The sequence below is a fragment of the Tenrec ecaudatus genome, chromosome 6 (assembly GCF_050624435.1).
Source record: "Tenrec ecaudatus isolate mTenEca1 chromosome 6, mTenEca1.hap1, whole genome shotgun sequence".
Taxonomy (NCBI): domain Eukaryota; kingdom Metazoa; phylum Chordata; class Mammalia; order Afrosoricida; family Tenrecidae; genus Tenrec; species Tenrec ecaudatus.
The window spans coordinates 24,250,153-24,266,740 of NC_134535.1; the positions used below are offsets into that span (position 1 = coordinate 24,250,153).

Here is a 16,588-nt window from a genome sequence, read left to right on the forward strand (position 1 = left end):
TCAGGAGGAACTAGTCCCTGGAAAAGGATGGATTGACACAGTGGCTGCAACAGTGAGCTAAAATCTAAGAAGGATTGTGAGGATGGCCCAGGACCAGACAATGTTTCTTTAGGATGTGCACGGGGTCACTGAGTTAGAACCAAGTCGCTGGCACCTAACAACAGCCAGACACGGCTAATCTCAAAGATGCAATTCTTTATTTTATTGCCATCATTAAATAAACTTTTACCACCCAAAACGCCACTCCTTTCCTCCTCCACCCAGGTTTCCCAGACTGACGCCACAATCAGCCTAGAACTACTAATCCCAGAATGCCTAGCGCAGGGGCGGGCTCTCGAAGAATCGCCGAACGATTGGCTAGCGTCTGCTTCCGGTGGGAAGAGTCCCGGAAGCGGAGCTTGGGGGGCGGGGTGGTCGAACGCTATTACCGGCTGGGGCGGGGCGTAGCTGGGAGGAGTCTGTGCGGGTGCGCTAGGCCCCCGCCCGGTGCGGAGATGGATGAGGACGGGCTTCCTCTCATGGGCTCGGGCATAGACCTGACCAAGGTTTGTAAGGACGGAGTTGACCTTTCGGAGAGCGGGGAGGAGCACGAGGAAGGGACTCCTGGTTCCCGGAAAGGCCCCACCCCTCCAGGCCCCGCCCTCCCTCCCCGGGCCCGGCTCCCGCAGGTTTAGGGACAGAGAGCCCGCCTTTCACTTTGCGGAGGCCCCTCGAGACCAATTTAAGGCATGTTTGCCTCGCCCTGCTTTGGCTTCCCGGGTCACGTGCTTTCTAAAATTCTCACTTGTGAATTCAGAGTCATTTCCCAAACTTTTCTGCCGCTTCGGACACCCCACGTCACCTTTCAGGAAAACCAATGAATGATGTCACACAGCAAGACGCCCTGTTATTCCATAGCATACCCTTCTGTCAGAGGATTAGCATGATGTACTTTGCTCTTATACGAATCGTGTTTGCTTTTACATAATACAGGTGCCAGCTATTCAACAGAAAAGAACAGTGGCCTTTCTAAACCAATTTGTCGTGCACACCGTACAGTTCCTTAACCACTTTTCGACGGTTTGTGAGGAGGTAGGTCCGCGCTGTTGGCTTAAAGAACAGCCTGAACATGACTTTTGGTTTCTTGTTTTGTTTTGAGGATGGTGTAATGGAGTTCAAGAAGAATCAAAGGTTCATTGCTCAAGTACCGTGGCCTCTTGTCACCCCGTTGAGTGAATATTCCTTAAATCCTCATTAATGGTGTTGAGGTCGGCCCACACTCCTCTTCTTGGAATTAGTTGTGTGAAAGGCATTTGTGAGATAGTTCAATCATGTTTATTGTGGTTGAAGAGAATGAATAAAACAAACTCTTAAGATTTTACCCTCGAAAACACTTTCGATTTTGAAATGGCTACTTGTTCTCTTACCAGAAAGACTGACATCTTAAAGTGTGTGTGTGTGCAGTTTTCAGTTTCTTGATCTGAAAGATGTCTAGAAACCTAACTGATATTATACATTAAACATAAAGATATTTTGGGCAAACAACGCAGTTAGTGAGGATTAAGTACCAGATTAAGCAATAAGTGCCAAATCCAGAGATCTTTCCTTTTAAGGGGAAAAAAGAGAGACAGAGAAGGGAGAGGGGGAAAATCGGGATCACAGGTTGAAATTGAGTTGGAAAAAGAAAAGAGGGGTAAAATTATGGGACTTAGATAATTAAATGAGGTAAAAAAAGAGAAACTTTAGTTTCATATAACATAAGGTATAGCCTTAGCAAAGTGTTGGTTAGATATGTTATTATTGATGAAGTTTCCATAGAAATAGGAATACATTTCAGTGACTAAGATCCCTGTTATGGTGTCTACTTATCAAAATTACTTTGCTTCCTTATCCAGACAAAGTAAAATGTGTTTTGATAATTGATAGAGTAAGGGGTTTAATTCAATGTCTTTTATCTGACACCAGACCCAGAGACTGGGTGCTCCCTTCCTTGAGCTTTATCGATTATTATGTCTTTTGTCACGGGAGAGATAATTGACAAAATAGAAAGCACTAAGTCAAGGGTTACTTTTTTTTACACCAGAGTGGGGTGAAGTGTCTGGGGAAGAAATACACCAGGGTTATTCACGAGTGAGGAGCAGATTCTCCAGCCCTATATGCTTCATCATCATGTTAACAAATACCCAGCAAAGCAGGATTCAGACATACCCCTGAAGGCTTGTCTGAAGCCGAGATAACCAATACTGGGCTGCTAATCACAAGGTCAGCAGTTTGCAAACAGCAGCAGCTTCACAGGAGAAAGCATTACTCCAGTAAAGAGTTACAGTATTGGAACTACACCAGGGCAACACTGCCCTGCCCTTATAGGCTTGCTATGAGTCAGAATCGACTCAACTGACTCAAAAAACTCAAGTTTTTTGTAGTGCTGAACAATCTTCAACGCCTCGAAAGTGGTTTCCTTATTTACTGATTGCGTTTAAGCCTCCTGCTTCATGAATTTCCTTCAACTGTTCTTTCAACACTCCCATCCCCAACTGTTTAGCCTGTGTCCCTAGTTTGTTGACCAAAAATCCATCAAGTGTAAAGATAGTTTATTTGCACAAACGTTTTGAGGCTCCCTTGTACAGCCTAGTGGTATATAGCAAGAGACCTGACATTTTAAAAGACTGCGTCTCTGTTAGGAAGTAAATATGCAAGCTGGATAGTTTACAACCTTGAAAACCACACTTTATTTTTCTTTCCATGTTCAACTTGGAACTCCATATTTCTGCTTTTTGTCTTTTTTCACTGTAATAAAATGTTCTGCCTTCGAAATAGATAAAGTGGCAAATCAAGTAGTTCTCATTTTCTCAGATCATTTTCAGGTACCTTATAATTCTGCCTCTTAACCCAAACCAAGGCATTTCAGATTTATAAGAATGGTGATGGACAGACTATTACCTTTCCATTACCATTCACCAAAATTTTCAAAGGTGCAAGCGCTTCCTATCATGGACCGTGTTACTTGTACTATATCCAGAGCCATGCACACTTTACAACAATGGTTCTTAACAGGGGACATTTGGCAATGTCTGTAGCCATTTTGGTTGTCACACCCAAACGGTGCTACTAGCATTTAGTGGGGAGATGCCAGACCTCCTGCTAAACATCCTCCTGTGTACAGGGCAGCTCCACACAACAAATACCGTTAATGAAATCAAGATTGAGGAGCCTTACATTCAAAAGCTAGAAGGTGCAGAAGGAAAATGCAGAAGGCATAAACATCTTAGAAGTGAACCTCAGCCCATAAAGGAAGCCAGGTTCATCTGTTGCTTGACACTGGTCCCCTAAGAAGTGTATGTCTATGTATGTCACAAAATTAATTACGTGATAACGGGCTCAAAAGCATTCATTATGCCGAATTATCTTTGAAGTGCAGAGGTCCTTAATCCTGCTGTGGACTCTTCTTCGGAGGTCTAGTGAAACCAAGTTCTTTTTAAATGCATAAAGTGTGGAGTATTGTAAAAGAGCCAATTAAATATAAAAGTACTTGTAAACATTCAAAACAGTAACAAGTTCTTTCTTAAACCATTAATTGTATAATTGTAATTTTAAAAATGTTATTTCTATTGATGGCAAGCTGAATACTACAGCAATCCTGTTGATTAATGTTTTTTTTTAAAAAAAGCTAAATTTTAATTTCCAAAAACAAAAAGCCTGTCATCAAGTAGATTCTGATTTATAGTACCCTTATAGAGTATCCAAAACTATAAAGTTTTATAGGAGCAGATAACCTCATTTTTCTCCCATGGAGCAGCTGGTGGGCCTGAACTATTGACCCTGCAGTTAACACTCCCCTTCACAATTGACGTGTAATTTTTTCCCATCAAAGTTCATGGACCCCAAGTGATTTTCTCACAATCATATCAACAAAAGTCATTCGTCTTGCTGAGAAAATCTATATAATGATAAATTGTTTTATTATTTTATTATCCATGAAGGGATTTTACTGTGTTTTCTAGAACTGGGCTAATGTTTTCTAAGGTTACATTGTCACTTTTGAAAATCATTGCTTAACCTACTTAACTTTTATAAATTTGATTTTAGATTTATAAATTTACAAGTAGACTATTTGGAAATTTTTTGAAACTTAATGACCATAGTATAAAATTCAGTTTGTTCCTGAAGTCTAGTGTATGTTTGTGAAGTTGGCTGTAAAATATAGTAGTAGAATTGAGAAGAATCCTTCCCCTACTTAAAATGCCAATCCATACAATTGTTTTAAATTTAAGAAAAATCTCCATCAAGGATAGTCAGATTATACAGTTTAACTCAGCATCTTTTGTGTCTCATATAGTTAAATCCTTCGTGTAGCCTTGCGTAATACAGTCATCTTAGTTTGGTGAGGTTTTCATCATGGTAGATGGAATCTATAAGATGAGTAGTAAAGTAGAAGACTGTTACCCCACACTAATCTGTATCGAAAAAATAGAAAATCACGGTCTCTTTGAATTTTCTTAGTTTCCAAAATAAACATTTCTATCTTTAGAACATTATTGACTAAGACCTGTGTTTCTATCTTATTCCATGTAAACCATTGAGTGTTGATTGGAATGAAGAACCAGTTAGTTTTAGGATGTAACCCTGGAATTTTTTCCTACCAATTTTTAAATAATTTTAGGTGGGCAGCATAGGTGCCAGGAGATTTAGCTTGAGCAGAAATATTTAATTCCTGCTGTGCAGCACAGTAGCATCTTTGTCTTAATGAGAAACAAATGAATCATTTATTGGCTTTGAGTAACAAAGTTCTGCCTAGGTAGTACCTAAGAATTTTCCTTTATATTTCAATAATGTAAAATTGTTTCAAAAGTAGTATCTGATGAAGAGTATTGACTCTAGAGTTGGGAGTGTTTAAATTCAGATAGTTAGGTTTATATGATGACATAGTTTTCTCATCTTTAAAATCAACATAACCTATTTTATGAACTTGGTGTGAAAATTAAAGTGATTTGCATGCATGGGGTGGTATGTAAGGTTAATATTCAGATGTTTCTGTGATGATTATTGCTTAAAAGTATATGTTTACATAGGCATGCCAAGACAAAAATTAATTTTTAAAATTAATTTTTGCCTGTTATTCACCTATTTTAAATGTTCTTAGTTTTCCAAACTAAATTATATTTTTAAATTAAGAATATGATTTAATAACATGAGTATGTGCATTTTAAATTGTCATTCCCTTTATAGATTAAGTTACTATAGGATTTCTTCAATTGCTAAACTTCTCTAATGAATTAAAAGACTGATTTAAGTTTGTCAAAATGTAATCTCCATGGTTTCCAGTAATATGCCTACAATTTCGAAAGGATTCATCTGTGTTTTATAAACCTGTTTTTATGCTTACATAAACCTTCTGTGTGCAAATCACGGATGTCAGGCTTAAATTTAGCTTGAGGGCTCACTTTGCTTGCCTTTAAAACTACATTCTACTGCTTTATTTCTAAATTATATCTGCATAGATATCAAGATTTTCATCTTAAAAATAAGTGGCCTGGGAAGGATCACTTACTACTCTGGGTTTTTTCAGTCCCCTACCCCCCACTCCCCTCCCACCCCCACTAGTGTTGGCCAAACGACCATTTCTCTGGTGGTAATGTTCTGTTTGTGCGTCCGTCTGGATCTTGATAGCATCCCAGAAAGCGGTCAGAAAGCTGCACCTCTGCCAACTCGTAAGCTGGCCAAGTCCTCCTCGGACTGTGGGGCTGAATGTAGTAATGTGTAGGATTCGTGGTGTAAACTAAAGATTCTTACGGGCATCTTATCATTTTGTTTGCATGTGTATATATGCCTGCATCTAGCTATAAAACTAAAAATTACTGAATTAGACAGTGTAACTAGAGCACTCACTGCCGACTCTTCATTCTGGTGGATTTTGGGTTTTGATGGAGAACGCTGCTCTGTGCTTTTCAGTACTCTTTTTCATTTTTGCCTCTTGTTTTCATTCCTTCCAACATGAGCTGCTTATCTTCCAATTTCATCCTTTTTGCTTTTCAAACTTAAAAAAAAAGTTTGATTTGGGGCCCAGTTGTATCTGCTTATGTGTTTAAGTAATTTATAGAGGCAGATGGTGGTCCGAGCTGCCTTTGGCTAATTTTTATTCTTTCTCTTGCTTTTCTTGAAGAATTCCTTCCTTCATTCATCAGCAAATAATTATTAAACTTCTGTTAACTGTCAGGTAGAGCAGTGAACAAAAAACTCTGTCCTTGTGGAGTTTATGTTCTAGTCCCAGTGACTGTTTATTGCTCTCATAATGAGTTTGATGTAGCTTTTCCCTTATCTATGAATCCAATTTAACAAAATAACTGTGTAGCACTCCTACTTAAGTACATTAGAAGTAGTATACTGGAAAATGACAGATACATAACCCACAGTTTTTACTCCCTTTACATCTTTCCTTTGTTATTGTTAACAGTGCAACAAAGGCTTTCTACTTAATGTGTGCACTCTTTGCTTTTCAGAAACTGTCAAACCTCTCTCTTCGTATTCAACAAATTGAAACAACTCTCAATATTTTAGATGCAAAGGTTTGTATTCCTGAATAATTTAAAGTATAAGCTTGATTGTGCATATACTACCCTACTTAAGTCTAAATGTGTCTGAGAATGAATTCACGGTGTCTTCTGCAACTGCGATGTGCTGGTTTTCCAGTTCACTGGAATTACAAAGGAAAGGGCTTTCACTTAGGCACCCTTAGGTACACTGTTCAGATGTGGACGCAGACAGATTGCAACACTAGTCACAAGAGGTTGTGGTGACCTAAATGCCCATCAGTAGATGGATGTACCAAAGAAAGCATGTACACACAAGGGAGTATTACCTGTCCTGCAGAGAAAGGAAGTCCTGATGCATGCTATGATATGATACGGAGGAACCTTGAAAAGAGCCTGCTGAATGCGGTAACTCACAAAAGGGCATATATTATATAATCCCATTTCTATGAAATGTAGGTAAATAAATGTTTATTACTGGCTTCCAAAGCTAGAAGGGAAGGAAGAGAAGAGATAGTTGCTTGTGGAGCCAGAGCCTCTCTCAAGGATAATGGGAAAATTTGAAAGCAGATAATGGTCATGGTTGTACAACATGATAAAAAAGTAATTATGTTGAAATGGCAACTTTGGTTTTATGTATATATATATGTATATGTATATATGTTTGCCACATATATATTCACTACAATAAAATAGTAAAGGTTTTAACTGTGGATAAGGATTTTGATTTCTTTCACTCTATTAGTCAAAAGTATATAATGTGAGTGCTATTGTATAGTTTTAATATATATACTGTAAAAACATAACAAGACACATCACAAATAACAAGACACATCACAAATTTTCTGAAGGTTAGATCTCTCCACATAAAAATATTTGGAGGCAATACATACTATTTTTCAGGTTTTTATATATTAAATATTAATGAAGAATGAAAATGCTAATGTCAGAGTCTGTAAGAGATAAACAGTAAAAAAAGAAGGCTGTTTTGATTTGAACACTAAAAAGTTTTGATAAATAAGTGATGTTTAGATTTAACTGTGATTTTTTTTTAATGTAAGGACATATTTTAATGACTTGACCTTTTACACACAAACACACACAAATCTGGAAAAAAAGTATGTGTTGGCTATGGGAAATAGAAATAATGCCAGTACCTTTAGAATAGAGACCAAATGTGTGGTTTGTATATCTTTTTGTGGACGTGAGCAGCTATATTTCTCAGAATACTTCTCTGGCTGAGAAAATTATGATACATAGTCTTGGACATTTTTCTTCCAGGTGTAGCCACATGAAGCTAATTGAACCATAGCCACTGTGCTAAGTACAGACATCAGTCAAACAGTTCTTAGTGAATGTTGCTGCTTGAGAGCTTTATTACCATTGGCTTTGTTTGATTTTATTTTCATTATCTTTTATTCTTGTGTTTGTATCTTAATGTTTGAGGAATTCTTACCAAGTAAGAGTCTAAGGTCACAAGTCAAGTAACCACATAGACAAGTTTACCTCAGTTATTTCCGTGCCCACAAAGTTAATCACCAGTTATCCAAGCATTATCTGAAAAAATGTGTGTTGTGGATATCCAATAAAATTTGAAATGATGTTTGCAAGGCAAATTTAAGCTGAAATGCTTACCTAACTGGCAGTATGCTTGTCTTTTACATATGAAAAACAGCCCGTTTTAGTAATATTCAGTGAAAATTTTAAAACATTTTTTAACTCAAAAGACTAGGCAGTGTCATATATGAATATAAAAAGGCAAGAGTTCCATCGTTTGTCAGATAATTCAGACTTAAAGATGTATGCTGTTAGTAAGCACTTTTATTTTACTAAGCACTTTTAATAAAAAGTATTTTACAGCAATTAAATGAAGTTAATTTTTTTATCTCCATTTTACAGAGGAGAAAATTCAGGCAGAAGGAGTTTTGTACACAGTCACACAACTTGTGGTGGTCGAGCTAGGACTTAAATCGGAACAATCTTGGCTCCAAAGCCCATACTCTTAATCATAACATTGTGACTGTTTTAAAAATGATTTCTGGAAAAAGTCTAATTATATTTTTGATAAATTCTTCAAAAGTATTTGTGAACATCTTTCACTTTTGAGTAGCCTACACCAGGAAGTATATTCCATAAATCAGAAAAGATTTTATATACCTACCTATTTTCTTAAACTTAATGTAAAAAAGAAATCCACAGCTAACATCATACTCAATAGAGAAAGAAGGAAAACTTTCTCTTTAAAAAAAAATCATTTTATTGGGGGCTCGTACAACTCTTATCACAATCCATACATACATCCATGTGTTAAGCACATTTGTACATTTGTTGCCATTATCATTCTCAAAACATTTGCTTTCTACTTGAGCCTTTGGTATCAGTTCCTCATTTCCCCCTTCCTCCCCACTCCCCCCTCCCTCATGAACCCTTGATAGTTTTTTTCTCATGTCTTACATCAACTGTGGTCTCCATTCACCCACTTTTCTGTTGTCAGTCCTCTAGGGAGAGGGTTATATGTAGATTATTGTGATGGGTTCTCCCTTTCTCCCCCCAACCTTCCCCTCCTTCTCCTGGTATGACTACTCTCATTATTGGCCCTGAGGGGTCAGTAATGAGACACAGTTTGGGAACTGTGCCTGGTCAGACCCTACCCCCTCTTGCCCCCCTGGGGTGAAGCCCAAATGGAGTGCCATGGAGCAGCAAGGGGAGCAAAGTAAGGAAGTTTCCAAGGAATCTGAAAATAGACTTCTGGCTGGGGCGGGGGTGAGGGGGTTGGCACCTCATCAGACCCAATCAGAAAACATTCGTAAGAGTCAGCAGAACTATAGGTTTTTTTGTTGTTGTTGGTATGTCTTATATATATAAGATAGGCAGGATAAAAACTTGCGAGGAGAAAACAGCAAGCTAATGGCTGGCAGGGTATGGGGTGGGGGTGGGGAGGAATTTAGGAGAGGAGGAGGCTGGAAAAGCGAGGGAGAACCAACAAACAGAGGGTACAAGGGAACAAGAAGGGATCTAAAATTGATAGTGAGGGTGCAGAATGCCTTGTGGGGTTTGAACTGGGCATTGTAGCCGAGAGGAATTACTGAGAGCCGACTGAAGGTCGAACATGATAGTGGGACAGAAGGAAAGTAAAAGGAAATAGAGGGAAGAACTAAGAGACAAAAGACATTTCTAGAGGTATAAATATAGGCATGCATATATGTAAGTATATTAATATATAGTGATAGGGATATAGGTCAGTGTACACATTTATATGTTAAGTATAAATGGACTTTGGGCCTCTACTCAAGCCCTCCCTCAATGCAAGAACACTTTGTTTTAATAACCTAGCATTCTGTGATGCTCATCTTCCCAACAGGATTACTGCAGACAAAATGGGTGTATATGCAAATGTGAAGAAAGTTGATGGTGCCTGACTATTAAAAGATATAGTGCCTGGGGTCTTAAAGGCTTGAAATTAAACAAGCAGCCGTCTAGCAGGGAAGCAGCAAAACCCACATAGAAAAAGCACACCAGCCCGTGTGATCACAAGGTGTCAGTGGAAGCAGGCCTCAGGCATCAGAAGATCCAAAATAAATAATTATATCGATGCGAATGAGGGGAGTCAGAGTGGAGACCTAACGCCCATGTGGAGACAGTTGGACATTCTCTTATAGAAGGTCACAAGGAAGGGGTGAGTTATCTAGGGTAAAGATCAACAAGACACACAACATTCCTCTAGTTCTTTAATACTTCCTCTCTGCCAACTATTAAAACTCCAGTTCTACCTTAAAAGCTGGCCAGATTGGAGCATGTACACTGATATGGATCAGAGCTCTCGGCATATGAAATCCAGGACAGATAAACCCCTCAGGAACAGTAATAGGAGTAGGGATACCAGGAGGCTAGTGGGGAGGTGGGAGGAAGGGTGAAAAGGGGGAAACCGATCCCAATGATCGACTTAAAACCTTCCCCAAGGGGCACAAGTAACAGCAATGTGGGAAATGAGACAGCAGATGGTGTAAGATATGAAAATAAAAATTTATAATTTATCAAACGTTTGGGGGTGGGGAGCTGATTCCAAGGGTTCAAGGTGAAAGAAAATGCTTTGGAAATGATGATGGCAACATAATGTACAAGTGTGCTTGATATAAGTGATAGGTGGATTGTTATAAGAGATGTAGGAGCCCCCAATAAAATGATTTATAAATAAAAAATTAAGATGTGAAACTATTGTTTCCCAAAATACCCTCAAAATGTCAGTGGTCCTCAACCTTCCTAATGCTGCAACCCTTTAATATAGTTCCTCCAACCATAAAATTATTTTCGTTGCTACTTCATCACTATAATTTTGCTACTATTATGAATCGAGTGACCCCTGTAAAAGGGCCGTTTGACCTCCAGTAGGGTCACGACCCACAGGTTGAGAACCGCTGATCTCGGTCTGCATCCTGCTGGAGACAGTGTTCCATCTCTCTAAGCCTTTCTTGAAGACTTCTGCACGCTTCAGTCTACCCCACATCAGAGTGGCAGTTTGGGCCCCCTCGAGGATTCAGGTGTATTCCTTTTCAATGTTCTCTGAGTTTTTGGGAGCAAAAACAAGATCAGGGCTGTAGGATTTCCCAGCGAACTTTATGCATCTATCAAAGATGGAGCAAGTGCTTTATGAAGATAGAAAAAAATTCCTGAGTACAACTTTCCTTGCATTTTTCTAACCAATGCAGTTTTCAGTCTTAAAAAAAACTGTCTTCCTATCAAGCCCTGCTCATTAGCTCGTGTCCTTTGAGAGAAAGCTCTTATCTAAGATTCCCCCTTAGGAGTCCCACCAAACAGCCTCCATAACCCTCTTTGCTGATGTCTGCCTAAAATGAAGCGGTCCAGCAGAACTCAGAAACCACTCTCAGGACTGCACTTGTCCGAGGCACTCTACTGAGAGCACAGTGTATTACTGAGGGAACTTGCTTGCAGGGATAGCACGATGATGGTTAAGCTTGTGTTTGGAATAAGCTCGTGCTTTCATGAACCTGAACATTCGTAGCCATACTTTCTGACTTGCCCCGTAGACCCAGGAGGAAGCGAAGGCAGGAACACAGGCAGAAATTGTACCTCAGTGCGCATTGCAGCACTTGTCCCAGTAACCAAAGGGTAGAAACATCTGAACACCTGTCAGCAGATGAAGAGATAAACCAAGTACGAAATGTGCAGATAATAGAATATTTTGCAACTATAAAGAGAAATGAAGTTCTGTTGCATGCCACAGTATAGATGAGTTTTACCATAGACTTATCTTTGATGCTGAACCTAATCAGCTCTAAAAAGATATATTTTCAAACAGCTGGTTTTTAATAGAAGAGTACTAAAAGTTTAAACATTATGCTAAATAAGTTAGGTACACAAGGACAAATACTGTATGATGATCTCACATACATGAAATCAATACATAGAAACTGAGGATTATTAATGTTTACTGGGTGGGAGGGGGAGAAGTCTGGAAGTTTTTGTTTGGAGGGCATTGCGTTCTTACTGGTGGTGCAGTATTGTGGGAAAAGATAGCAATACTGGTAGCAGACTATGAAAAGTGTCATTGAATTGGAAATAAGGAATTTGGATTGGCAAATATTTCACTTGGTATATTTTCACCAGAATTTAAAATAGTTGCCATGAAGTCAGTTCTGATCGTGTGGACCCGCTGCGTGTCTGAGTAGCACTGTGCTCCTTAGGGTGTCAGTGGCTGATGTTTTGGAATTAGACCCCCAGGTCTTTTTTCTGAGACATCTCTGATCTAAGTGGACTTGAACAGCCACCCTCGGTTAGCAGCACAGCATTGTAGCAGTAACACCCAGGGACTTCAAGCTTCATATAAGACAATATAGAAACTAGCAGTGTATAGTTATGCACCCAACTTCATCCTCATGTTTTAACATTTCCACCCTCTACCCCCACCCCCCAGCTATCATCGATTCCAGGACTAGATGATGTCACAGTTGAAGTCTCTCCCTTAAGTGCCCAAAGTGTCACAAATGGACCACAATCGGAAGCCACTAGCGAGCAATCACAGGTAAGTATTAAGTTCCAAGAGATAGAAGCACATACACTTGTTGGCTTGGTGCACCCAAGCAGCAGATAGGAAAGAAGTTAAATAACTATACAAAAATTTAGTGATTAAGAATTTAAAATTTAAGGCTAGAAAATGAGTTTGAAAAAAAAACTTAGCTGTTTAGGTTTACTATTTTAAATGGCTTCCTGAAGTTGATATTTATAAACGATCTATATAGAACTTGGAAATGTGAAATATAATTATTTCTTCCAATTATACTGTGGAAAATTTCCCAAGTTCTTGTAATGTACATTTAAAATATTATATTGGGAAAATTGTCAAACTTACACAAAACAATTGTACAGTGAACACCCACTCAGATTCACTCACTCTTACTAGGGTTAGCACACTTGCTGCATCAGTCTTTCTTGTCTCTAAGTGGGTTCCAGGCAGCGTATCATTTCTGCCCTACATCATTCCTTAAGCATCTCTGAGAACGTTTGACCTTTTCTTATATAACCCAAATACCTTTTAATGTGCACCCAAGTTTGCAGGTACTCCTAGATAAGGTATCCTCTACTCTAGCCTCTGGACCAGTAGCTTTGGCCTCACCTGTGGGCGTGTCAGAAACGAGGCTCCAAGGCTCCACCAAAGGCGCGCTGAGTCAGAACCTGCATTTTAACAAGATCTCTAGGTGATTCATGACAGTCTCCCAATTTGAGAAGTTTTGTTCTGTTAACTACCAGTTCTCAAAAGAGTTTTTGTAATAGAGCTGATTTGTTTGGTTCCACTGCCTTAAAGTAGGACCACAGTTTACATTGGGGTATTAATGTCTATAATTTAAGTTCTTTATCATCAATTTAAATTCGTTATCATTTTTTTAGTTCAACAAAATTGTAAAATGCTATTACCTGAGGAAATCCTCTAGGATGTCTCAATGAGGCATTAGAATTCAAAATAACTCTAAAAGGAGCTACCAAAGTAATTCTAAACACATTCCCTGACTATCTTGAACAGTGTCTTTGTGTGTAGAAGTCCCTTTCACTGGGCATTTTGTATGATCATGGTGGGATCGACGTTGATGATAATAGCCAGCACATTAAGGTTGTGCCAGATACCATGATAGTTGCTTTTCACAAATTCACACATTTATTCACACCAGCTTTATGAGGTAACTCTATATTTTTATTCTTATTTAATACAAGGGGCTTCTAAAAGATCATGGATATATGGAATTAAAAACTAATGGCATGCTTCCGTGAAGTTTTTTGAATCCTCTCGTAGATGGGGGGGATCAACTGGGGCATGTTGTGGGCCCTGATGGAGTCCAACTCTTAACAACTCTATAGGTTGGAACAGAACTGCCCGTAGAAGTTACATGGGCTAAAATCCATAAGGGAACAGTTAACCAGGTAGTTTCTCCCATGGAGTAGCTAATGGGTTCACACTGCTGGCCTTTTGGTTATAGCTGAGAACTTAACCATTAGACCACCATCCCTTAAAGATGTTTATAACTTGTGAAAGTCAAACTGAGTGTAAGAGCTCTGGAATTTTCACCTAAGCAATCTGATGCCAACAGTCCTTCTCTTACACACTGGATTACACAAAAGCGCTTAGTGTATAACACTGCACTATATCACACCACAGGTGACACCAAACTTTGGCACACCATCTTTCATGCTTGTGTTAATTAATTCATTACACTTTGGACACGTGGTGCAAGACCTTATAGGAGGAGCCATATAATTAGAGGAAGTATTTTGGGAATGAGTTAGATTATTTACATAACAAGCCCTGAACCAAACTCACTGCCATTGAGTCAGTGCTGTCTCATAGAGATCCCCACTGGGTTTCTGAGATCGTAACTGTTTATGGGAGTAGAAAGCCCAGTCCTTCTTCCGCGGAGTTGCTGGTGGTTTGAACTGCCTGCCAGCTCACCTCAGAACCAGTATTAACACCTGAGCTGCTACATAACAATTAGGTACTAGGAAATTTAACATTCATAAAATTAGTGTAGCAAACTACATTATAATGGCTACTGAAATAAATACAATGCACAAGAAGAAATCCAGATATTGTTAAGGTTTTTAACTTTAGAAGATTCTCTTAATGAAATATGGGTCACCTTTTTTCTAAAAGAAGGTATCTGTACAGTATAACAAAGTCTTTGCACTCTGTCTCATAGTTATTTGGCAAATACTTGTAGTCCTCTAATATTTCTATACCTTTTAAAAATGTCATCTGTCTAACTTTGAAAGGAGCCCTGGCAGTGGTGTAGTGGGTTACGTGTTGCATTGCTAACTATAAGGCCAGCCCTTCTAACCCATCAGCCACGCCATGGAAGAACAATGAGGCTGGCTGGCTGTTCCCTTAGAAGCAGTTGTACTCTTGTTATAAGTTGAAATTGACTATATGTCAGTGGGCTTTGGTTCTTATGAATGGCATATATAATGCGTACTTTGAAAGTTAATTCATGCAGTTGTGTTGCTCTTTACCAATTTGAGGCCCCAAAACCATGATGGCCTGTAATCACAGGTGAATTTTTTCATTTGTCTTACAAATTTAGAATGACCTGGCAAGCTTTTATAAAAACTGTCACTTGGAGAATTTATGCAATCTTGTTAACCTCCCAAGTTCTTATAGTAAATAATTATATTGTGCTTTTAAAAAATATTGGTTAGCTTAATAATTGTTGCACATATTCTTAATATATGAACCAAAATCTTGTTTCTTCTCCGTTGGTATGAGTATGTAAAATATTTTTAAATGAACTTCAGTATTGCTTAGCACAGAGTTCACATCAATATTACTGTGAACTCAATCATCAGCTATATATATAGTGATCACGTACTCTTTTTGGGTTTTAATTACCCATACGTCGTCATCGTCTGTAATCTGCATGTGAGTCAAAGACCTAAGGTTTGAATGTTTATTTCTCTGAAACTCTAATTCTGTGGTTCAGATTTTATCATTACTCGCAATAGAGCATCCAGTTGTGCATACTGAGATTAACTTGAGAATAAAATGAAGGACAGTTGAGGGATACGATACATGATTTAATGGTTCATTCAAATAGCAAAGGTGTAAAACATTACATAATTAAATCTTGTTGAGGTCTTAGTGATAAGCAAAAATTAGCAGCTGAAAGTTGAAAAATCTAGGACAGAATAAGAAGGGGTGTCAAAAAATTTATGCTAAAATAGAATTTGATCATAATGAAATGTTTCCACTAATTTTTTATAGCTCCCTCATATCTAATTATTATTTGCTCCATTGTACTATTGTATGTGTTTATTGCTCATAAAATTTAATAACATCTTTGAATCTAGTTTGAACTATTAGCAATTTTGGATTTTTTTGTACGTATATATATTTTTAAACACATTAAGAGGAGAAACCTGAAAAATTTTTTTGAATGTCTTATTTGCTACAGAATTTTTGACGAGTTCAATTTATATTTGAATTAACTGAGGAAAAAGTTAACATCTGTATTTTGCATTCTTAGTCTAAAGACTATGAATATTTAAAGGTATTTCTGTATATTCCAGTACAGGTAATGTTGATTTCATTGTGTTAATTCAATTCCTTCTAATGCTAATAAGTAGATATTAAATATGGTTCACCAAAGTAAACACAGTCTAAATGTTGTTTGATAGAAAAATCAAGTACTGTCTACTAACAGTGCTTGCTTTCCATTTAAGCCAAGACACGCTTCCAATAAGCACCATATCATGCATTTTTACCCGCAAAGACTATTCCTCACTATTCTCCATTGTAAGTAGTTTTTAATATTTAACCTTAACTATTCTTTAGGCAGTGTTACCACTAAGTTCTACTAGTGTCGACAATTAAAAAACTCTATCATTTAAACTCAGAAATAGATTTCATTCAACAAATGCTCCAAGAATTGCTTCCTTCCATATAGTTAGACAAGCTATGCCCACATAGGTTAAGATGATGTAATAAGTGAGGAATTCAGTTGTGTCGATAGCAGATACCTAGGAAATCAAACATTGCCCGTAAAGGGAAGCTTAATTGATTAACTCTGTTAAAGGTTTTATTA

At 38.1% G+C, this 16,588-nt stretch overlaps 1 protein-coding gene across 2 annotated transcripts in view; it reads left to right on the forward strand.

Annotated features, from left to right (window-relative positions):
- Positions 1 to 416: 416 nt before the first annotated feature.
- Positions 417 to 16,588, forward strand: part of WASHC3 (WASH complex subunit 3) — a 50,381-nt gene continuing 34,209 nt past the window's right edge. For both annotated transcript variants that reach the window (XM_075551095.1, XM_075551096.1), the window contains exons 1-4: positions 417 to 545; positions 973 to 1,071; positions 6,477 to 6,542; positions 12,439 to 12,546. In XM_075551095.1, the coding sequence (XP_075407210.1) occupies positions 495 to 545; positions 973 to 1,071; positions 6,477 to 6,542; positions 12,439 to 12,546 (324 nt within the window). In that variant the 5' untranslated portion in view covers positions 417 to 494. The remainder of the gene's footprint in view (positions 546 to 972; positions 1,072 to 6,476; positions 6,543 to 12,438; positions 12,547 to 16,588) is intronic.